Source organism: Macaca nemestrina, chromosome 5, assembly GCF_043159975.1.
Source record: "Macaca nemestrina isolate mMacNem1 chromosome 5, mMacNem.hap1, whole genome shotgun sequence".
Classification (NCBI taxonomy): domain Eukaryota; kingdom Metazoa; phylum Chordata; class Mammalia; order Primates; family Cercopithecidae; genus Macaca; species Macaca nemestrina.
In genome coordinates, this window is record NC_092129.1 from 84,867,630 (window position 1) to 84,892,382 (window position 24,753).

Below are 24,753 nucleotides of genomic sequence, written 5' to 3' on the forward strand. Positions count from 1 at the left end.
TTGGAGATAAGATGAGAGAAGGGGAAGAAAAGGAGTCCAAGATGTAGGATTTGATGGCGCTGTGTCCTAAACACTGAGTCCTGAGCACTGGCCCCATGTCTTTTCCTACACGCCAGTCCCTGGATCAGTGTGTCTCCCTTGGTTGGTATCCAACTCTGTGATGAAACGTTAACCCTTTTTCCCCTCTAATTGTGCCTCTCAACATTTCATTCTTTTGGCAGAGACCTAGAAACTCTAATACAATATAAATACCTCTTAAAAAAAAACTTCATATTTGCACATCGTGGAACTTTGCCAGTAAAGCGTAAGCTCTCTGAGGGTAAGAAGCATGTCCATTTCTGCTCTTCCTGAAAACCCAGTGGCTAACATAGCACCTGACACAGAGATGCTGTTTGACAAATATATTAGGATAACTAGGGGTTCTCAAGCTTTGGTGGGTATGAGATTCACCGAAAGGTCCTGTTAAGCCACAGATTGCTGAGCCAACTCCTAGCTTCTTTTATATGAGATCTGGGATGGCATCTGGGAATCTGCATGCCTAACAACTTCCCCGGTGGTACTGATGATGCTGGTCCAGAGGCCACATTTTAAGAACTTTTGTGTGAAGCCACATGAAATGACCATTTTTCTTGGTCCAAAATGCCCAAATATTAGCAATTTCGTGTGGTTCAACTTCATAAGTTTATGAGTTAATATTTATGAATGAATGGTTAAATATAATGTAGGCATTTATATTCTTTCTTGAGCATACTCCTATTCAAAAGTAAGCAAAAGTGCACATGGAAAACTAGATAGCATGGGCTCAGGAGCCAGACTGACCTACGTTTGAATTCTTACTCAAAAATTTCCTAGGTGGGAAGCCCCAGACAAATAACCTATCTTTCTGTATCTTCAGTTTTCTGACCTCTAAAATGAGGGTGATGAACTTGCTCTGAGGATTGGATAATATAATGTTTGAAAAACACTTGCATTGTACCTGCCATGTGACAGATATTCAACAAAGAGTAACCATCATCATTATTAATTTCACCGTTATTATTATCTTCACATTGGGCTACACTCTAGAGGTTAGAATACAGCATATTCTTTTGTGTTTTATTTGGGGATGAAGTGAACCAGAATTAGGGAAGGCTGCTTGAGGGTTGTCTCAGAAGAGCAATGTCTCATCCCGCCAAGGAAAACGTTTTTGCTACAGCATGCAACACCTGCTTTGGTTCTGACAGTGTGATTGGAGAATCTCACATCCCAATTAAACAGTAGTGAAATTCAACTACATTTAAGTTTTTGAAGTGAAAGGAACATAAGGCAGTGTCAGAAGCCTAAAGCAACTTCAAATTCCTCAATATTTAGGACATTTGGCATGAATTACTTAACCTCTCTCAGCCTGTTTCTTCCTCTGTGAAAGGGAATTAATGGCACCCACTTTCTAGGCTTACAATAGGGACTAATAAATACCGTGTGTGTAAATGCATATAAAATGCAAAGCACTATACAACTATTATTTACTTGTGTAGTGAGACAGTCTCAGTTTCAGCCACACTATTCCTCTGTCCCTCTAAATCCACCCTCACATGTCAGAACTGTGTGTTAATATGTGGTTTACAAAATATTGTAGCTGTAGAGAATCTCTCAGGACCTCAGTCACCTTTGTATGTTCCCAAAAGGCCCAGATACCTCCACCCCTCCCTATCCTCTTTGTACAGGACTGAATGAGCTTTTAATTATTGAATGAAGCTACTGGCTACACAAAGAAAGAGCTACACTGAGAAAAGGGTGGTTGTAAGTAGAAAGAACTCTAAATGGGTCTGGAAAGGTAAAAGGTGTCAGGAATAGCTTCCTACATCCATGGGGAGAATAGATCATGTGACAAGAAAAGTAAGAAAACTGAATAAAATCTGCTGGTGCCTCAGTTGAGAAAAAAGAAAAACAAAAAGGCATCATAGCAGTCTACCCTGGAGAAAGAATGAGTCAGACAAGGGCAAGTAAGAAGAAGATTAGTGAAGGATGTGTAAGAGTCCTTCTTCTTTCCTATTTTGGCATAGTTAAGATACACCTCTACTCTTAAAAGGCCAGAAAAGTCATGTGGGCATTATATCAAAAATATTAACAGCATACTCAATAAATTCTGATAAAGGCTTTAAATCTTCTGGCCATGTCATAGTGACCCTGCTACTGGGCTTTCAAATAAATGAGACAAAATGGAAAATTACATGAGTTTGAGGACTCATTTCGTTTTGGATTTTATACATGTCACTTTGCAGATGCTGTTCAAATTGCTATTTTTCATTCAATTGATGTTGAGAGAATTGACCCTTCTTTTAGGAGAGTTTAGGGGAAAAGGAACAAATAGAGTAATTGATAAAAGGGGTTTGCAGAAAGAGCAAAGTGGTCTCCTCTCCCACCTTCCTTCCCCTGCCCAACTCTCCCCCTCACAGAAAGCCCCAACCACCCCCACCAGACTCCCTTGGGAAGATCAGGTGGACAGATGCCTTTTGTGACCAAGCAATGCGGAAAAAGGAAAATGAAGAAACAAAAGACAATCGTTTGCAACATTTAGAGTCTTTGACATCTGTAGAGTAATATTCTGGTGCATGGAAAGGAAACCCAAATCTAACGTTTTACAAATGTCAATAGAAAAACTATCTTCACCCCACCCCTCAATATGTAATCTAGCACCAGTCCATAAAAGGGCTGTTAAACTCTGCACTGAGCACTTAATAAAAATGGACACTTTCATCCACTGCTGGAAAGCAACAAAGGAACTCCTGTATGTCTGTGGAGAGTCTAGGATTACGTTTAAATGGATAATAGAAAGACAAACACTTGGTAAAATACTGTCTGTTACTCCCAGAATCACTATACTAATACCCAAGTCAACCAGCACAGAAAAGCCTTAACACGCTACGCAATTCAGCTGCAATTCATCACTGCTGCTATAATTACAGGTGCCTGCCTGCCTTCCTTCTCTCAGATCTGTGGATAAAAGCCTAGGGCTGAATGTGTATCTCAGCTGCACAGAAGCTGACGCTGTAGTCAATAAACACACAGAACTCTGCATTTGAGAAACAGGCTGTTGTAGAATATAGAGCTAACCTATTGTTCAACAGTTCTTCCACATCCAGATTTTCAGGATAACAAAAAAGAAAGGGAAGTTTTTGGATGTTTTCTACATGCAAGGACTTTATTTCTCAAATAAGACAAGTGAGATTCAAATGTTGAGTAACTTGCCTAAGGTTACACACTTTGTAAGTGGTGGAATTTCTCCTAGAATCCCAATCTTTCTGACCACATTTTCCATGCCTTTTCTAGATCAGATCCTACTATTGCTTCTGGCAATAGTAGGTTATTAGTAACTAACTGGTTGAGTTCTCATAACTTACAAAAGCCTCTCAAAGGCTAACGTATGGCAATATTTAAGTAATTCTACGCCCACATCCTTTTAGGGGGAGGTGGAGTGATTAAGATTTAGGATTCCACTATGATTATATCTGTGTGCAGGCAAAGCAGAAAATGCAGAACTTAAAGGCAGCCTAAATGTGTTAAGAACACGTCTGACTAAAGGAGGCATGTTTAGGAAGGCACAGAGCAGCAATACCTAGAGTCTCTAGAATCTCTGTCTTATTAAAATGGGACTGAAAACATTTGTGCTGAGGTTGTATAGACTCCATTAGAAGATGGGAATGATGCCCACAAGCCACATGGAACTTCACCTTCTTACATACATGTAAGTCACTGATATGGTTTGGTTGTGTCCCCAACCAAATCTCATCTTGAATTGTAGCTCCCATAATCCCCACATGTTGTGGGAGAGACCTGGTGGGAGGTGATTGAATCATGGTGGCATGTTTTTCCCATGCAGTTCTCATGATAGTGAATAAGTCTCATGAGATCTGATGATTTCATAAAGGGCAGTCCCCCTGCACATGTCCTCTTGTCTGCTGCCAGTAGCTTTGCTCCTCCTTCAACTTCCGCCATGATTGTGAGGCCTCCCTAGCCATGTGGAACTGTGAGTCAGTTAAACCTCTTCCTTTTATAACTTACCCAGTCTTGGGTATGTCTTTATTAGCAGCATGAGAACAGACTAACACAGTCACCTTTAGGCATGTTTGCTGCACTAACATTAAAACTACTTCCTTTTTTTCTGAGCAGGCCAAGATGTAACTCCTTCCAATGATGTAGCCTTCTCCCAGATATAGAGCCCAAAAGATAATCACTTCCAATTTCCTGCTCCATAGATGACAACGTTAGTCTGTCTCAAAGGCAATAGCCACACATTTTTATATCATTTTACTAGGGACTTACGGATGTTTATGGTGTCCAATTTTAAAAAATATGATCAATAATTAAAAGAACAAATAAATCCACTATTTTAAAAATACCTCTTAAAGAAAAAACTCAATAAGCTCACCTACCAACAAACCCTGAGGAATTATCCATTTCAAAATGTTAATTGTTATGTGGAAGTGGCTTTTGAAGTTCAATTTGATTTCCTGAAAGCCCCAAAAAACTTCATTTCCCTACAGAAAATAATTAAGTATCAGAGATGACAATGTGATTAGCAAGTAAGACACCTGGAATTTGCTTAACAAATCAAAAAGCAAAGAGATGTCTGCTTTTAAAACTGCTGCTGCTCCTCCCCTGCCCCAGCCTCATCAGTACTGACACTGAAGAGCCATCCCAGGAAGCAAGCAGGGAGAGGCAGGCCACACTCCTCAGCCTCAGACCAGCACACATTCAGGAACTAAAAGCTCCTTCTTCCCTCCTCTAACACGGATCACGCTTAGCCTACAATTGTAGAGAACTGCAGATATTCTTATGTTATCCTGTAAGTTCCCATTTAAATGTCTGTTTCCTGTCTCCACAGATCACAAGGCTCCCGGTTGATAAATTGGCCCTTTGTGTTCCTAAAGGCCACCTCACTGGCCTAAAACACTTCACAGGACTTCTGCAGAGGTCTAACCACACTTGAAGAGACAGGATAAGACCTGGAAGCATCAGATCTATATTAGCTGAAACAATTACAGAAATCAAGCACTTTCTGGGGTAAAATTAATTAAACGATTGATTGATTGATTGACTGACTGGTTATTAGGGACTTAGGTGCCAGGCACTTTATTAAGTACTTTGTGCATTTTATCTATTTTAATTCCAAGGAGTACCTTTACAGGGTAGATAATATCATCATTCCCATTTTATAGGTAAGGAAACTAAAATTTAGGAAGATTCATCAGTATATTCCAATCATATTGCTCAAAAGCCGGACAGCCAGTTTCAAATTCAGGTATATATGACTATATGACTCTAAAACCCAAGCAATCGAGGTATTGGTAAATAAATTATAAGCACCACTGTAATAGAAAGTCAGACACTGTTAAAAATTGTTACGGAAAAATACTTGATGACAGAAAAATGTCCACAATAAAGGGTTAAATGGAAAAACTAAAAAAACATGTACAGTAAGATCAAGGATAGATATAAAATGTTATGGTGAGATAATGGGTGATAATTTATTTACAATTTTCTATATATTTTCTATTTTCTACAATAAACATGTATTACTTTTTAAATCACCCAAAATATTTGTTTTAATTTTTAACAAGTAATTAATAGAAACAAAATGATAACAGTGATTATAGCTGCATGGTGTAATTATGGGAGGTTTTATTTTCACTTTCACACTTCATATTTTCCAAATAAGCTACAATGCATTACTTTATAACAATACACGCACACACCACACACCGCATACACACATGCACACACACACACACACACAAGTTTAAAACTCTACAGAGCTTTTTTCCGAAGTGTTTAGTCAGATGCTTGTGGCAGAGACTACCAGTGGTCCTTCAATGTGCATATCCCATGTCTTCTACAGGAATAGACTCTGAGATGTTTCAGCTGGTCACATTTCCCATAAAAGGAACTCAATTCCCAGCCTTCTGTGCACCAGGGAATAGCTATGTGACTAAGTTCCTGCCAATGGGATGTGAGGTAAAATGATGTGTGCAACATCTAAAACGTGTCCATCCTGCTGCTGGGAGGGTATCTGCGATCTCTACAGCATCCTTTTAGATGATGCAAAACGACATTCCTTAAAGATGCAGAATAAAGAGCTGGAAACAGCATAGACCCCAGAAACTTATAGATCCAGCATACCATCCCTGAAATACCCAAATCTGCAGAGAGACATGAGAAGTGAACAACTACCTTTTGTTTTTGCTTTGGGGACTTCCAAGGGGGGATCTGTGATATGTCACTGAATCTACATCCTGACACATATACAGTAACTAAACACTTAAAATAATTTGGACTAGCTTTAAAAATAATTTCATATATGTAATACATATAAAACATACAGAAGAAATAAATTAATGGCATCTCTATGATTTGATACTAGAGGTCTAGTTGAGGGTTTCTGGTGCTGGGGGCAGTGGAGAAAAGGAGCACAAACGCATGGTCATTCTAATCTGATAGCAAGAATAAAACTTCTGAGTGAGGTCCTCAGTGGATCCAAGTCTTAGGAAAAGATGCAAACAACAGGTTTAGAAATCCTTTATTGTAAGAACAGCTAGGTGCCTCCCTTCATGTTAGAATGTTTACAATATTATTGTGTGTACTTGTCACACTGTTTTATATTTATGTGGCTACCCATGTCTATAGAATACGATATCCTTGATGCAGAGACAAGTTCTTTTTATTTTCAAATTATTGGTGTCCTATGGCTCAGTCAAGTGTCTGGCACATGGGTAAGCAGTTAAACATTTGTTAAATAAATGATTGAAAGAATAAATAATTGAACAATTAGCAAATTGCTATGACTGGTTGCTTGTATAAATAAAGACTTGAAAATATAATAGTTGTGTATATATTATAGTATAAACTCTAAATGTTAGACAATAATCCTCTTTAAATATAAATACGTATTGATAAATTATATCAAATTAATTGTGGATTTCTTTAAGGTTACTAAGATACTCCTTCAATTATAATAAGAAATTGAATTGAAATGCTGAAACAGAACCTATAGAATGAAACTGAAACATATACATCTTGATGCCATTCAGAAAAAAAATCAAGATCTCATTAGGATCCCCCATGTAATGTATTTCTAAAAATAATCAACCATGTTTTAGATAAATTTTTATATTTACTGAAAGTTTTAATTATATCTTGCTTTTCAATTACTTTGTTATGCAAATAATTAAAGAACCAGACAAGATACCAATGCTGAATAAATATTTGGTGAACTGAAAGTCAATTTAAATTGAAAATGGAAATGAAATTGAAAGAGTTAAAAGGAAACTTTCAGCATCTTCCTTCACAGTCAACATATAAAGCATTTGTTTATTTTCTGGTAGATAAATTTAATTTCATCTGTCTTCCTTGAAGAATAACACCCCCAACACACAAAGAGAAGGTGGGGGAGAGAGAAATTATACTAAATAGGGGTTTAAATAGGGGTTTGTTATTAATATATAGCTATTTTTTTGTATTCACGTTTAGTCATCTTATAATATACATAGCACAGAGAAACAATAAACAAATTTAAAGGTTAAAATTATCTCCACAGTTTACTTACAAACTATAGTATGTTGAAATAGGTAAAATTCTCTCTTAGTTTTGTATTTTAAATGCTGATATAGTCTGGCTACCTGCTAGGAATTAAAGCATGTATGAAATTCAAAGAACCTTGAGAAATCCCTTTCCATTAACATTTACTTGTGGCTCTCAGGTTTAGTAAAGTCAGACTCTCACCTAAAGACAATAAATGAATGCCCTTTATTAATTATTATTCTCCGTTGTGAATATTTTTTCACTCTCTTTCTCTATATATATAAATTTATCCTGTACAAACAGAAAGGTCAAAGGTATAGTAATCCTAGAACCATAATTAGATGAATATATATGAATGTAAGCTACTGTGAAATTTACACCATGTAGAAGGATTTTTCATAGTTTGTCTTCCAGAGAACTGCACACCACTGGATGCATTTTCTTGAAATTACATATTTACATGCTCTCAATTGCTAAATCACCTATGAATAATTTATTATTAAAATAATTGAAAATATTTAGACACATATTGCTGAACATAGCTGAGTCCAAAAAGAAAGCTTCTGAGAAATAATGAAGTTAACTTGAGTTTTTTCTTCAATATTTATCTTAAAATTTCCATTAGCATGTGATTATCATGATTGTAACACTTTGGAATCTCTATCCAATCTGTAATCATGCTACTTTTAAATTATACTGTGAGTAAAGTGTCTCCTATACACAAAGCTGTATCTAGATGGCAAGTTTAATTATAGGTATATATTTAATAAATGTATGTGTTTCACTGAGGACACAATCAATATGGAAAACACTTAGATATCAATAATTTAGACAGATAAAAAATATTTTTATTTCAATACTAAAGCAGCATATGCAATTATTAACAATATCCGACTAAAACAAATATATAAGAATATTCTGGTTTAATTCCAAATGTAGTGTCTACATTTTATGTCTCAGCACCATGACATAGCAAAGGTCCAGAGAGTATAATCAGAGCATTAAGGATGGGAATGGGGGTGCCATAGTATTGTCCAAGAGATTTCCATGTTTTTTAATAAATACCACCTAGGCTGGACATTATTTTCAGCCTAGATTCTGGGCCATTAGGATGTATTCATGGCAACGGAAAAGTTGGAATCCTCTCAACTAGAGCAAATATTTGCTGGAATTCTTTTTCTAAGTCTGGGAAAACAAAGTTTTAAAATAATCTATTAGGGGCTCCTTTAGTGGGAGATTGAGAGAGGAAAGTCTCAACCATACATCATCTTAGACATTATTTATAAAACAACACCTGTTTAAGATCCCTTTAGGCTACGGGGTTGGTCATGTGGGTATAAATATTCTAAATGATTAGGTTTTAAAGAATTAGCCCTTGAGTGGTGCTCTGAGAGTCCAACACTGTGTGTTCTGTGAAGAATTATAAAATATCTGAGCCCCAACTGTTATCTACAACATTTACTCATTGTTTTTTATCATCTAGTCATGATTATCAACTGCCAATTCAGAAAGCTGACGCTGCTGCTCATTATAAATAGAAGAATCATAAACTTGAAGGTCAAAAACTTCTCAGGATTATCTAGCTCAGTGTGTGAGATCTTTGTTTCATTTTGTTTAAGTACAGTTACTTAGGTGTTTTGTAAAATAAATAAAGGGACTAAGAACCACCACATAGAACTATGCAGTTATGCACTTGCAATATGCTAACTAAATCTAGTAACATATTAAACTACAGAATTTCTAGGTTTCTGGACCAGACATTTAAATTATGTAAAGCCCCTTCCCACTGATATAAAGTTTGAGAACCGCTGATCAGATCAAATTATCTTGTCAATGTTTGAATTTATTCTGCAGAATGCCTATCTAAAACATATCATTTCAGGAGGCAAAACTTGAATTAGATTTTGAAAGATAGTTGATGTATGGAAGAGCAAAAGAAAGAGAAATAAATTTAAAGGAACAAGCTGAAGATGAATAATTGAAACATCACCCCTAATTTCCAGGAAGCCTTCGTGAGCAATCAACCCAGAATCCTTAGGGAAAGATGAAAGAATGGGACACTGGTCTTCACCCATTGGAGGTAAAAATTCAAAAATATTCTTCACATATTCCAACATCCACTCTGCATCATGGGAAGGCTATTTCCAGAAAACAACAACTAGACTTAAGCTTAAGCTACGAGATTGTTTTTCAAACTGTGCTTAGTCTAGTTCCCCTTCAGATAAACAGGAAAATCTTGAGACTGCCTCTCCTGCACCTTACCCTTGACAGTGGCAAATTACTGATTGAAAACTAAGTATCTTCAACAGGCAGGCAATTTTTCCAACAAGCTTTACATTTTTTTAAGTTTGACTTTAGGTTCAGGGGTACATGTACAGGTTTGTAATACAGTTAAATTGCATGTCACCAGGATTTTTGTGTACAGAGTATTTATACTTTGAAGTTTATAATTTTTAAATTTTCCAAATATAAAATTGTATTTAAGTTCAATACACCTTTTCAAATGATCCTGTGGATTCTCTGGTGTGGTACCACTGGTTGAGGGCGTGTAGGTTGTTCTCTCTTATCTCTCCCTAGACACTTCTATGCTGATCCCCCAACACTGCGCTAGATTTTTTTTTCTTTTTTTATACTTTAAGTTCTAGGGTACATGTGCACAACATGCAGGATTGTTACATATGTATACTTGTGCCATGTTAGTGTGTTGCACCCATCAACTCATCAGCACCCATCAACTCGTCATTTACATCAGGTATAACTCCCAATGCAATCCCTCCCCCCTCCCCCATCCCCATAATAGGCCCCGGTGTGTGATGTTCCCCTTCCAGAGTCCAAGTGAGCTCATTGTTCAATTCCCACCTATGAGTGAGAACATGCGGTGTTTGGTTTTCTTTTCTTGAGCTAGTTTGCTGAGAATGATGGTTTCCAGCTGCATCCATGTCCCTACAAAGGACACAAACTCATCCTTTTTTATGGCTGCATAGTATTCCATGGTGTATATGTGCCACATTTTCTTAATCCAGTCTGTCATTGATGGACATTTGTGTTGATTCCAAGTCTTTGCTATTGTGAATAGTGCCACAATAAACATACATGTGCATGTGTCTTTATAGCAGTATGATTTATAATCCTTTGGGTATATACCCAGTAATGGGATGGCTGGGTCATATGGTACATCTAGTTCTAGATCCTTGAGGAATCGCCATACTGTTTTCCACAATGGTTGAACCAGTTTACAATCCCACCAACACTGTAAAAGCCATAAGTAGAAAGCTGAAACTGGATTCTTTCCTTACTCCTTATACGAAAATTAATTCAAGATGGATTAGAGACTTAAATGTTAGACCTAATACCATAAAAACCCTAGAAGAAAACCTAGGTAATACCATTCAGGATATAGGCATGGGCAAGGACTTCATGTCTAAAACACCAAAAGCAACGGCAACAAAAGCCAAAATTGATAAATGGGATCTAATTAAACTAAAGAGCTTCTGCACAGCAAAAGAAACTACCATCAGAGTGAACAGGCAACCTACAGAATGGGAGAAAATTTTTGCAATCTACTCATCTGACGAAGGGCTAATATCCAGAACCTACAAAGAACTCAATCAAATTTATGAGGAAAAAAAAACAACCCCATCAAAAAGTGGGCAAAGTATATGAACAGACATTTCTCAAAAGAAGACATGCATACAGCCAATAGGCACATGAAAAAATGCTTGTCATCACTGGCCATCAGAGAAATGTAAATCAAAACCACAATGAGATACCATCTCACACCAGTTAGAATGGCAATCATTAAAAAGTCAGGAAACAACAAGTGCTGGAGAGGATGTGGAGAAATAGGAACACTTTTACACTGTTGGGCTAGATTTTTTTTAAAAGTCGGTTTAGAGGACACTTAAGGAGGAATGCTGAGGTTAGTGGTCTAGGGGTGGTATCAAAATCTGTTCTACCTTAAAAAGTAAGCACCAGAAAAATTGCCTAAGCAGGCAATATAACAACTGGAAAGTCCCATATATCCATCTCAAACAAGTGTAGCAAATCCAAGCGTTTATGAAACTTTCCTGAATCAACCCCACTGGATCAAAGATAGTTATTTCTATGTTTGCAAACCTTGAAATAACTAAAAGTTCATCATAGGCAGATGCATAAAGAATGATGTATACATAAAAGTCAAGCACAACTTTTCAGAAAATGCTTGTGTAGGTAAACTAGAAGAATACACTTGTGAAAAAGCAAAAAAAAAATAAATAAACCACAAAACTTGGCATGATTTATTTGTTCATTATTTGTTTTCAGTTTTGGTTTGTTTCTTCTGCATATTGTATATATTTGAGAACACCAGTTAAAGTCATGATGTTTAAAGAAGAAAAAGACACTACGGACTTGCTCTTCTATCAAGCAACCAAATCAGAAGTTTGTTCTATTAGTTAATAAATCCTTACCAACCTATTTGTAATAGTTGACTACATTTCAAGGAAGATCATTAATGAATAATTTAGAAAAGCAGATTTTCTTAAATATACACAGTTTAAGATGTTAAATACAATATTCAAGAGTGATAATAAATATTACTGTATTCCACACATACACAGTAAATAAACAATTGTATTTTCAACTCCAAAAGGCCTTTTCTTCTAATAAACTCAGAGCTCCACACATTTTCCTATTAAATTCAACATTATCCATTATCCTTGGAAGTTAAATAGGTAGAAAATAATACTCATTCTTCAGAAAGGAAAGTCAAGGGCCAGTAAGATTTACTTATTTTTCCTAACTTATGAATATTAGATGACAAAATCAAGAGTAAAATTAATGATCCAAACAACTAAATTCAGGGTCTAAGGTCCTGAGTTTGTGTAGAATTAGAAAATATTACTAAAAATAAATCTTCTAAAATTGCCTTATGTTTTAATTCACTTTATTTTAAATTTTGATTTAAAATAGTCAATATACATATTATGTATATGCATTCATGAGTTGCTCAACAACAGGAATACAGTCTTAGAAATGCATAATTAGGTGATTTAATCATTGTGTGAACATCACAGAGTGTACTTACCTTGTAAGTACACCCAGAGTGTACTTATACCAAACCTAAATGGTATAGCCTACTATATACCTAGGCTATATGTTATAGCCAATTGCTCCTAGGCTGAAAACCTGTGTAGTATGTTACTCTACTGGATATGACAGGCAACCAGAACACAATGGTAAGTATTTGTGTATCTAAACATTTCTAAACAGAAAATATACAGCAAAAATATGGTATTATAATCTTATGGGATCACTGTTGCACATGCAGTCCATCACTGACTACAACACTATTAGGCAGAAATGAATGTAATGATATCTATACTTATTAACTACATACACACACACACACACACACACACACACACACACACACACAATGTTTCAGGTAATAGAGATGTCTTAGAACTAAACATAAAACATTGAGAATTCCTTGAGGGCAATTTACTGTATCCCTCAAAGAAGTATACAGTCCTTGTAAATTGTTCTCTAATGCATTTTCCTTGAGATTAATTGGTAACTTTTCCTTGCTTAATCATTTGATCTGGCCATGTCTTAAGAAGACATTCCTTTATTTCCTTTCAGAATTTTGCTTAGGAATTATCTGGGTGATGTTTAATTTTATATGTCAACTTGATGAGGCCTTGGGGTGCCCAGCCATTTGGTCAGACAATTTGGGTGTGTCTGTGAGGGTGTGCTGGTATGAAATCATCATCTGAATCAGTAAACCAGTAGATGGAGCAAAGCAGATTGCCCTCTGTAATATGGGTGGGTTTCATCCACTCAGTTGAATGCCTGAATAGAGTGGAAAGACTGACCCTCCTAAGAAAAAAAGGGAATTCCTCCTGCCTCACTGCCTTCAAGCCTGGGTTTTATTTTTCCTTTTTTCTTCATGCCTTTGGGTTCAAAATGAAACACTGAATCTTCCTGGACCTCAAGTCTGCTGGTCTTCAGGCTAGAATTATACCACTGGGTCTCTAGCTTTCCAACTGCAGATCTTAGGACTTGTTAGCATCCACAATACCATAATAGGGTAAGCCAATTACTTATAATAAATATCCACACCTTCCTCTTCTCTCTCTCTCTCTCTTACTTCCTCCCTGCTGCGTGTGTATATGTGTGTTTTCTATTTTTCTGGAGAACTTTGACTAATATAATCTTTGATCTGAGCTCAAGACCTTAAAGGTTTCAGCGATCAAGGACAAAGATGTGCCTTTTGCTTTCATTTCAGTAAGAGAAAGAAGATCCACTTATTCTTCATAAAATGCAAGCAACAGACTGCAAAATCATTTGACTGCTTATTGCAGACCAAGTCAAGCCCATCCTCTATTTTCAATTGCTTTCCAGCGGATACACATAGGAGTCTAAACCCTGTAACCTAAATATTAAAGCTCTGAAAAATCAAGGCCTTATCTATGCCCCTACAGTGCTAGCCCATTATCTGTCCCAACACTCATTTTCTTAATTTATTTCTAAATTCCTTTTCTTGTGCTGAGTATTCCACCAATGATACATTTCCCCCTTCTTTCTATCACACAATGTTTTCAGGCACCAGCCAGAATCCCATCTCTTCTGGAAAAACTTAAGCCTGTAATAATCTCCTTTAAACAACTATTGTATATATTTTCTGTATCATACAATTGATATTTTAATATGTACATATCTTTTCTCTTTAATTGGATTACACAATCCTTAATAGCAGAAGCTAAGTCTTAGAATTCTGTTTTCCAAATGCCTGCCACATAATATATGCTCACTTTAATATTGTTGAATGAATGGATGCAGCAAAAACTTTGACACTGAGAAAAGGAACAAGTAAGCAGGTATGCAAGAGGCTGATAGGGCTACACATTGAGGAAAAAAAAAAGAGGAAAGAGCAATAACCTATGAGATAATGTACTAGGAAAGAAAAGGCAAATAAAACAAAGTAGACACACTTCTAGGGGAGCTGCCAGAATTATTTCTAAAATGGATTCAAAGCACAGGGAGTCAGAGGCTACACCAAAAAAAAAAACAAAAAAAAAACAGCAAAATTCAGTTAAAAAAATCACTAGATTGGCAGCCAGGATAATCATGTTTTAGTACAAAATCTGACATTAATTGCAATTTAGAACAAGCTATTTAACTGTCCTTGGCAATTCACCTCTAAACTTAGGACTCTAAGTGTGGTGACCTTTGAATTCGCCTTTAGTTTAGATAATCCAGGATTCTATAGTTTTCATTCATTTTGAGGGCTCCCATTTCATTTCTTCTGGGGAAGGAAGGACCTGAATGCACTAAAACCTATGATGAATTGAATGCAGGAAGCTTCAGAAAGTAAAGGGAGAGGTAAGAAAGGAAGGATTAAATGACAACATAAAATAGACTGAATAGCTATGAATATATTGAAATTTCAGAAGCAGAACACTTCTTTAATATTTGTTTTGTTTCTTTGATCATGTTAGCTGAGCAATATTATCATTGTGCTAGGTCAAGGACTTAGACTGAGACTGAGCTGGAGACAGAAATGAGAGCTAGAGGCAACATCTTCCAAATTCTTGCTTTAGTTCAATAATAGAAAAGCAGTTAATTGATTGAAAAGGAGGTAAAAAGCATTAAAAATCATTTTGATTGGAGAAAGTGTCAATGTAAGAATATAATTTACATCTTATTTGAAATAAGCACTTATACTAAAAGATTTGGATTATTACAAGCAAAATACCAATTTACAAAGCATTGGGATGTCTGGCAGTAAATTTTAAAAAGACTGTGTATCAAATGTCATTTAACTTCTCTCTTTTCTCAGCCTCCCTTCCACACCTGTGCTAATCACTCAGCACTCCCTTAGGCACCCAGTATTTTCTTCCGTATCTGAGCATCTCTGTCACAGACAATATCGATCGATCCTAATAAACTCATCCTAACTCTACAGTCTTGAGACTATGTGTTTCCTCTTCCAGAATATACTTGTCTTAAAATAAGGCCATGGAACAGGGCAATACTTAACCAAAAAGAAAGACTGATAGAAGTACATGTATCAGTAGAAAAAATAACTAAAAGACATAACCTCCCCACCCTTTCAGATCTTCACAAATGGCCCTGCTCTCTAGTGACCTAACTTTCTACTAAATCCAGAAAATAATATTGTTTTTAGTTAAGAAAATAAAGAGTTTAAATTAACCTATAAGCAGAAACCTAAAAACCAAATGCCATATTTGAATGCTGCTATATTTGAAGAGGATTATCAAAACCCAAATGCAAAAGTAAAATTAAAAATAAAAAAAAAATCCTGCAGAAAAGTTTTTTCTGAGTCTCTTTTAACCTCCCCACTCCCTTTACCACAAATTAGTTTTATCAGTTAGGTAACTGTCACTTTGAAAAATACAAAAATATAACATAGTTGGCTTTAAGAGTGTGAGGCAAGAGACAAATAAACTTTACTTATTTGGTGATCAAAGAGATGTGAGGGAAGCAGGTGTGCCTTAGAGGAACTGTGGAATGTGAATGGGCCAGAGGGTAAAAATGTGACCACATCCCCCCTCACCTGCTGTATGTTTTTGGTGTTTACAAATCTGAAGTTTAACAAAATTTTTCAAAATTGCATACATAAAATTTGGGAGATTTTTATACAAAAATTGGTTTCACGTTTTTCTAGAAATATCAAAGGAACTGACAACTCTGAGTAGGCAATGCCACATGGCAAGAAACAGGTGGAGTGAATTATCTCATATGTGACTGAGACTTGACTTTCACCTTGGGACTGACTGTACTTCAATGTTCCCAATGTTAAGCAGTGATCTACCCTTTCTTCAGGGGCAGAAGGGACTGGAATGCATTGAAGTATAATAATCTGAATATAGAAGTTTCAGTAAGAAAAAAGGTCAGGATTTTAAAAACAACCTAAAATAGATCAAATACCTATTACTCTATTGAAACTGCAGGAAGAGAACATTCCTTTATTGTCTCTGTGGTTTCTCTACTACTGCCTAGCTTTCTTTATAAGAAAAAAATACCAATAATCAAATTTTAAAGAAAAGTCAAATTTTCTTTCAGTTTTAGAACACAGAGAATTTATCATCAAAACTTACCCTTCAACACACTGTATATGCTCAAATAATTTTAAATGCCTTTTGTTTTTCAAATGAGAAAGATCTATAATTCCATTTATTAAATCAGCTCTTAAAAATGTTTTATTATTGAAACTTGGTCCTAAACCTAGGTTCACAGTATATGATAAAGATTTAAAGAAAGCTTATTTAATCTACATTAAATCTTGATAATGCATTAATGAGTCTTTTAAAGGGATAATTTTAATTCCCCAATCTTCAACCATAAAGACTATATAGTGCTAATCTGCCTTGCCCTTTCAATTAAACTTGTTAAGGGCGTTCTATTTAGTCAGCACCCTGAATGGGCCATTAAAATTCTTGTTCTGTAAGAGTTGTGTTCAGTGCTCTGTTGTTTTAAATTCCATTAAATCCAAATGGTCTTTATCGCCCCATGACCACTGTGACTTCAATCAGCCAATTTAATTACCTTACAAAATTGTCAGCAGAAGCAGCAAAGAAAAACAGGAAGCCCTATGACGTTATCAGATTGAAATCTTCCTCTTCGGTGTTTAATCTAGACTAGTCAATAATGATGATGTGCACCTACTTCCTTCACTTTCAGGGGTTTCTGACCTTACTTTTCATGCTAAGATTTAGAGTAGAAGATTCATTTGAAGCACTTCTAACACTTTGATAACTGGACTACAAATTGAAAGCCCTTTGAAGATAAATCTTCACTACCCAAATGAAAAACAATCAACACTTAAATTTCAATATATCATACCATGCTACTGAGGAAAATCAAGGATCTCCTGCAAGCCCTAAGTATTATGCATGCAGTAGATTAATAATTTAAGTATGTTACATTTTAAAGACAGTAAACTACTTTCTACTCTGATGGGCAAAAATGTGCATTGACAATTTCCAGCCAATAAATGTAACTGGGGCTACCATAACAAAGTCAAATCTTAAGAACTGAAGGACAAAGTGAAGTAATTTCTCTCACTGAACGTTAAATTTCTACCACAAAAGAGCAAGGCATTTTCTTTATCAGAAATTATGATAACTAAATGGTATGAAAGATTATGTCATTGTTATCATAGACAACACTTTATGTAATGGTGAGCAAACTTGAAAAGGTTCTGATAATCAATGATACACCATCTTTTGATCTATGGTATTTTCCTTCTTCGTGTGAGAGGAGTTCACATTAACTTTCTTGTGCTGAGTAAATGTTGAAAGAGTGTCATTTGAGAATTCAAGGAATGAACACACTGTAATGATCACTTGCATTAAACCAAAAAGCAAAGCTAGTCTGAAGAAATGTCTACTGACATATAAACCATGCTCGCTTCTGAAAGACAATCTCACAAAGCCAGAAAATGTGTTGAGTTTCATGTATCTGGGTAGAGAAAGCGTGCAATTTCTAGAAGACAAAAAGATCATTTTTCAAAGTCATTTTCTGAAATGATTGTGCCTCTGTTGATGGATCACATCAAGTTATTCTTTGAAGCTTTAAGAGTAAGTGAGAACTTATGAGAAAAACTGATTTTTTAAAAGTGTGGTCGTTGTGTTGGCGATTCGTGGAACGATTTCTCTCCCTTGCATTCCACAGCTCAGCTAAGCAGGTGTTCGGGCTTTATCTGTTGCAGATAGTAGCCGCTATTACTCCCCCATTCCCGCCTCCCAAGAGTCAATTTTCCTGCTTCCAGATGTAAGGCCACTCCTCCCTCCCGCCCACCTCACCTCTCAAAGGAGGAAAAATCTCTTTCAAAGAATTTGTAGAGTGGCGGCTTGTAAGCTCAGTCAATTCACTCTCACTTTTCGATGTTGCAGTACATCTGCTACTAATTATTGTATCTATGAGCAAATGGTATGCCCCGTAAAATAACGGGATTTCCATAGGAACCCTTTCTGTTCTCTCTCACGTCGTAGATTTTATCCAACAACGTATAGGCGGTCCCTTAAACTGGCTGTATTCACCTTCTGCGTGTACGCAAGGAGGTGACTGTGTGCTGTCCCACAAACAGGTGGTCAGTGCGCAATGCCAAAGAGACCCCAGCGCGTCTGGGAGGGAAGACTTCTGCTGGGAAACCTTTAAGACAGCAGTTCCACCGGCTTGTTTAAGAGAAAAGTTAGGTCAAAACATCAGAAGGGAAGACATGGCCTACCACATACTCAGCAATTCGGAAAGAAAACCTTGGAGATGGTGCCCAGGAGTCTAAGCTTGGGTTGATGTCTTTGCTACTGGAGCTGTAAACTCCAGTTCAGATGAAGATTTCGAATGACAACCTGACCTCGAAGATCGGAAACAAGTGATAGCTTGGGGAATGATTTCTTAAAGAAGATGTTTAAACATGCGAGGGCTCCTGACGGTGAACCCAAGGCCAGCCCAGCAAAGCACACAGCCGGAGCAGGCTTCTGAGCTTCCTCGCACTTCCGTAGGTGCAGGGGTCGGTCAGTGCATCCCGGGAAGAGAAGGAGCGACTAAAGTAACAAAAGAAAGGTTCAAGTACCTCCGCTGCCGCAGTTCGGCTTAGAGGCCGAATTAGTCACACCCCCGCGGACGGAAGAGTCCCGCCTTCACCCTATCCAGGGGCGGGCAAGGCCGGGACGCAGCTGCGGAGAAACAAAGATGCCTCATTTACATACGCTGGGACGCGCTGGATGCCCTGTGCCCGCTGGGCCAGCGCTCTGGAGACGCCTGCCTGGGAGAGTCGCAGGCTCTGCGCCCCGAAAAGCAGGCCAGAGAACATCTGGCTCGACCTAGGGCAGGAGAACTGACTCTCTAAAATGCACCTTGCCCGCCGGGTGGGCACTCAGGAAAACCCTAGTTGTCCCAGCACAGGATCAAAGGCGGGGTAACAACCAAGACTCACTGCCAGGGGCTCTCCCGCCTGCCTAGAGGTGACCCTTGGCTGACCCTCAGGTCGCTGCCATAGGGCCTCGGGGCAGCACCCTAGGGTCGGTGCTCCGTAATACCTTTTCTCAGAGATGTTTGCTAAGCGGCTGCAGGGGAGCAGGCCAGCCTGTGCAGTCAAGCGGGAGTCGGCTGGGGCTAGAGATTAAGGGGAAAACAGGACAGAGGCGCTCCTGGGTGTAACTGTAAAGTTTTCTTGAGCACTAGAGAGACGTCACTGTGCCAAAGTCTGAGGCTTGCATCTGGGGGGCGCATGTGTCTTGGTGCGCGCGCGCGCGTGTATCTATGTTTGAGTGTGTGTAAGAGAATATGTGTGTGTATGTGTGTTTTATTGTGTGTGCCACACAGAGAGGGAGAGGGAAGCGCGGGGAAGAGGGCTGCGCACGCTGAAGATTGGCGGGGGAGGCTAGGGACGTGGCAAGGGTTCAGCACTCTAAGCGGGGGCTGCCCCTCGCCTCACAGGAGGTGACAGGAGGACTCTGGATCGAATCACAGTCCTAGTGGGAGCAAGAGGAAGGGTAACACAGAGCCTCCACTAGCCGGGAAGGGGGGCTGGGGTGGCCGCCTGGGCGGGCTCCGCCGTTGCCATAGCGCCGCGGCGGAGGCGCCTGGCGGCTGCAGGCGCCTAGCCACGCCAAGGGTGGGGGATGGAAGGGGCACTGGAAGCTGCCTCCCCCGCAGAGGCGGCGGGTCTCTCCAGCACTGGGGCAGCTGCTCCATTCCAAGGCACGGGGCCAGAGATGAGGCATTGGCTCGACTTTTGAGCCAAAGTTGAAAATAACCATTCTCAAGAGTGGCTTATACGTGCTCAACCAACCATCCAATCCACTCAGAAACATATTTACCCCAGAAGAAAATAAAACTCCCACCATTGCATCAAAATAGCCCCAACAGGGAAATGTTTCAGTAACAATGTACACAGCCCTTCTTCCCCACAACTCAGGTCAGAAATCGGAAGAAATGCATCTCCACGTGGAAGATGTTTGAAGTTAATAGAGAAAACAGCAGGTTATCTAGAAGCTGGACTGTTGGTTTAGGGTTATCAAGGGACTAGTGTGGAGATCTTTGCCTACTACCATATTTCTTAAAGACATTTTTAGTAAGCATTGGTCTAAGAAAGCTTGTTTGCGTGTAGGTATGTGTGTGTGCGTGTGTGTGCGTGTGTGTGAGAGACAGCTCCTTTGGAAAGCTGCTACACACTCTGCTACAGTCGCCAAGATTTTTAATATGAAGATATGAAATGATCAGCGAATGTAACAATCTAATGATTCAGCAAATATTGTGCTGCAAGACCAGAGCGGCAATAATTAAATCCTTAGAGTATTGGTGGCAGTTTTCCGGCCCCAAGTCTTCTTTTTTCCATCTAGTCAGCAAACACACTTAGTAACGCACACTCATTCACAAACACACATCAGAATTCCTCAGGATTCCATCTACTTGGGATGAAATACTCCAAATATTGAGCAAACTACCATACGGTAGCACTTACCATATTTGAAGCCTAACTGCTGAAAACACACACACACAAACACACATGCACACACACCCCCGTGTGCGTACACACACATTTCCAACGATATAGATACCTGTTTAATTCTGTCCACAGAAACAGTCATTCCTGTGGATGCTTGTTGCTAAGAGCAACGTGCTTAAGTACCATCTAAAGGCATGAAAAAAGCATGAAAACTACTACAGTAGGGATCCAGCTATAACCCAGTGCCTCTTTTCTCATCAGCAGGCTTTTTGACTGTGGGCATCTGTATGAATGTGTGGTAGGGTGAGGTTCCCTTTTCGAATGTATGTGAAACATCCCTACCTTGGTTCTACAAAGCCTAGGAGAGATCGTGAATTTTATCATTGGGGGGAAAACACACACACACACACACACACACACACACACATACACACACACACACGGGAAAATGGGAAGACAGGAGATGCTGTTGGCATGATAGAAGATGCACGCAATCACTCTTCAGTTTAAATTTGACCGAGTGACTTAATGTGTCTGCATTTATCTCAAAGACATATGCTCAGGATTACATGGTGTCCTGCACTCTTTGGTCTGAATCCACTTAAACTGTCAGAGGAAGTGCCTACAATGGGAGCATTTATCCTGTTGGCTTTCTCCTTTCTTCCTCTTATCTACTTTAGAGAACTTTTCCTGACTAGTTCTGCTCCTACTAAAACTCCTTTGGCCATCCAGAGCACCGGAGCGTCGCCCATGCTTCATTTATCCAAGCAATCACTCTGACCCTCTGACCAGGGTTTCCATTGGAATCCCACGTTTAGATTTTCCTCCAAGCTCCAAAGAAAACCTGATTCTCAGAAAAGCAATGCATTTCCATAAAAAAAAAGTAACTACCTAGCATCTTTCGTCTTGCCAGAGTGAAATAAAGATGCAGACTTAGTCACCCCTCCTTAAACAACTACTCTTCCCCACCGCCCCCAGATACTATCTTTCATTAATTAGTCCATAACGTCCAGAAAGCTGTGAGAGGGGGACTCAGCAAGTTAAAAGCAAAAACAAACAAAAAGCTGTTCTAATTTTGACGCTATTTCTTTCCAGCTAAGTAGCAGCCTCCCTGTGTTAAGTAGAACCTCGAATCTTACATTTTTTAAAGCTCTGCATCCCAGTAAGGGGACCAGGGACTGGAAAAGCGGTGAAAACAATCGAAAAGGCTCTCTGGCAAAATAAATCAAAAGGATTAGTACCTTTCATTTGCACGTGAGAACTGCCCTGGTCACTGGCAGAAGCGGACAGGCGCAACTCGCCAAAGAGTTACCGGGTGTTAACTCACCAGCCTCGCAAGCTGAGAGGCGTGCAGCCCCGGCGCGCACTTTCGCGCGGACAGCGCACCCCTGCAAGCTCGCAGGGCTCCGGGGGAGACAGGCGCGAGTGGCGGCTGACCGTGCCTCCAGCGTCATCATCATCTCCTTGGCAAGCTACTGTGGGGAGGTAATGCAGAGACCACTACCAGACACTGGCCCTCCCTTTACCCTCCCGCGGCTAAAAATAAAAATAAAGAAGAGAATAAATGAAAGCACAAGGAGTTCTTTAAAAGCCCCAGGAGACGACAGAACAGTGAGCAGATCAGAATCCACGGAGCCCACCACCAGGCAGAGCGAACCCGCCTGTTTACATCCGGCTGCCTCGGAGCGGATACCAGGCAACCGAGAGAGATGGGGAATCTTACCAAATCTTAATACATGTGTAGTTCCTTGAGAATATCCAATCCACAGTAAACAGAGCAGGAGTTTAACGGTGCGCCTGAAGACTGGATTACTTAGAATGGGGAAAATAATCTTCATGGTGTTTCTGTGCCCACACGCACGGCACCCACTTCCCCGATCTAGCGTTCGGCTCCCGGGTTCGGGCAGAAATAAGGATGCGTCGAGTGGTGACCGCAGACACGATCACGGCATGGTCACAGAGAGAGGAAGGAGTCTCCGCTTCCCAAACCCATTAGCAATCGCTGCATGTTCTTCACTCACTGCGCCAAGGAACAACCTTCCACTGCAAGGAATGGTGGGACATCCATGTTAGTCGGAGAGCATCCGGGAGAAATCCAGCACGCACACCCACAATGTCCGGCCGCGCGAGCCTGTGGAAGCAGAGGAGGAGGGAAATCAATAGGAAATCCAGCCTTGGTAACGGACGAGATGTCGATAGCAAGCCACAGCCCGGCACAAAAGGCGCTTTGCTCGCAAGGGTTTTGCCAGGCCCTATTCTACTGCACTGCTGCACAGCTTCTGACGTGAAGCCAAGATTAAGTGAGAAAGATTGAGATAGCTGCTCTCCTCTTAAGGCTCCCGGCCAGTGAGCTCCCCAATATCTATTATGCAACCGATCTGACAGCCCGCCTTGAGTTGCAAGAAAGAAGTCGATTTATTTATGTAGAGGACATTGCTTTTATTTTCAATAAGTCTTTGCTGAGAGAATGACTGGTGTATGTAAGCGGGCTTCTTATAATCAATTGATGAATTTCAGTAAATTACTAGCTAAATCAAAGTCAGTTTTTCTGGCAACTGTAAAAAAGAAAGTGATCTAAGACGGAGGGATTTACTGCAAATCTAACTTGTGGTTAGGTTGAAAGAGTCTTATTTATACTTTTTTTTTAATTTATTTTGGCCAGGAATGAATATAGATTGGAATGCAATTGGAGAGGTAAACCCACTCTTTAAAAACTTGACTGGGGTATTCCTTGATTGCTACTCAGAAGTAGAAATTTCTTCAGTGAACTTTTATGGGAAAAATATCAAATTAAAATGGAGAAATTACATTTCCATCCATTTTTTAAGCTCAAAGAAAATAATTGTGTGAATATAAAAACAATGATGTTTGAATTTGTGCAGCAAACTCTAAAGCCTTCAATAATTTACTCCCAAATTTCTTTGCATTTTGGTTTTTTGAACATTCTTTTTACTAAAGAGGCAGAATATGAGATCATAGCTTGAGCGACATTGAGTGTTATAGATTTCTCTAAAACTGTCTTATCATTTGCTAGTTTTCTGGTGGAAATATTTAGAGTCACCAGGTAGTAACTCTCTTGGCTTTCTTTAGGAGTTTATTCAAGAAATAAAGTACAGAAATAGAATTTCTTTCAACATAAAAATACATTTTTATTATTAAAATAGGTAATATGCTGTCTACTTATTAAACATATGCAATGCTGATATTTTACACTAAGTGAAACTAACATGTATAATAAATATATCATTGTCAACATTTTTAAATGATTAAACATCACAAAAGGCAAACTGTTAGACCTATATCTTATAATTAATCTATTTTTCATAACCAACTAACAGGGCATAGGTTAAATTTTACAAAAAAAAAATACTATTTGAAGGCTAATTTTTAAATAAGGAGTGATATGAGTGATATGAATATTTGACTGGTTATTTTTCCTCCAAACAGCAAAAAACACTGTAATGTTTTCATTTCATTAAAGTGATTTTTTAATTTAAATTTTCTTAAGATATTATAAGGTGCTGATTTAAAGAGAAATCTACATTTTGCAAAGGCATTAAGTGGCATTGTTTTTTTTTTTAAGATGGAGGCAATAACAGCAGTGTCAAAAATAAGTATCATGAATGGCTAGTTCTGCAGTCTAGCAGGCAATTCAATCAAATAATTCGACTATTTGAGCACCTTAAAAGGAACACCTAGAGCTAAAACCAAGGATATCTAGCGACTCCTTCAGTTCG

General features: G+C 38.6%; 1 protein-coding gene and 1 long non-coding RNA gene across 11 annotated transcripts in view; one reads left to right on the top strand and one right to left on the bottom strand.

The window, feature by feature from the left end:
- Positions 1–4,999, top strand: part of LOC105478794 (uncharacterized) — a 38,785-nt gene extending 33,786 nt beyond the window's left edge. The window contains exons 4-6 of one of the 4 annotated variants that reach the window (XR_011623506.1): positions 222–319; positions 896–1,067; positions 4,865–4,991. This is a non-coding gene — a long non-coding RNA (uncharacterized lncRNA). Of the gene's footprint in view, positions 1–221; positions 320–895; positions 1,068–4,864 lie in introns of all 4 variants that reach the window. The other 3 variants (XR_003017352.2, XR_011623507.1, XR_003017354.2) reach the window with 3 other exon arrangements.
- Positions 1–24,080, bottom strand: part of LOC105478796 (glutamate ionotropic receptor kainate type subunit 2) — a 705,430-nt gene extending 681,350 nt beyond the window's left edge. For 2 of the 7 annotated variants that reach the window (XM_071096679.1, XM_071096680.1), the window contains exon 1: positions 22,740–23,973. In XM_071096679.1, the coding sequence (XP_070952780.1) occupies positions 22,740–22,854 (115 nt within the window). In that variant the 5' untranslated portion in view covers positions 22,855–23,973. The other 5 variants (XM_071096677.1, XM_011736429.3, XM_071096678.1 and 2 more) reach the window with 5 other exon arrangements.
- Positions 24,081–24,753: the final 673 nt, after the last annotated feature.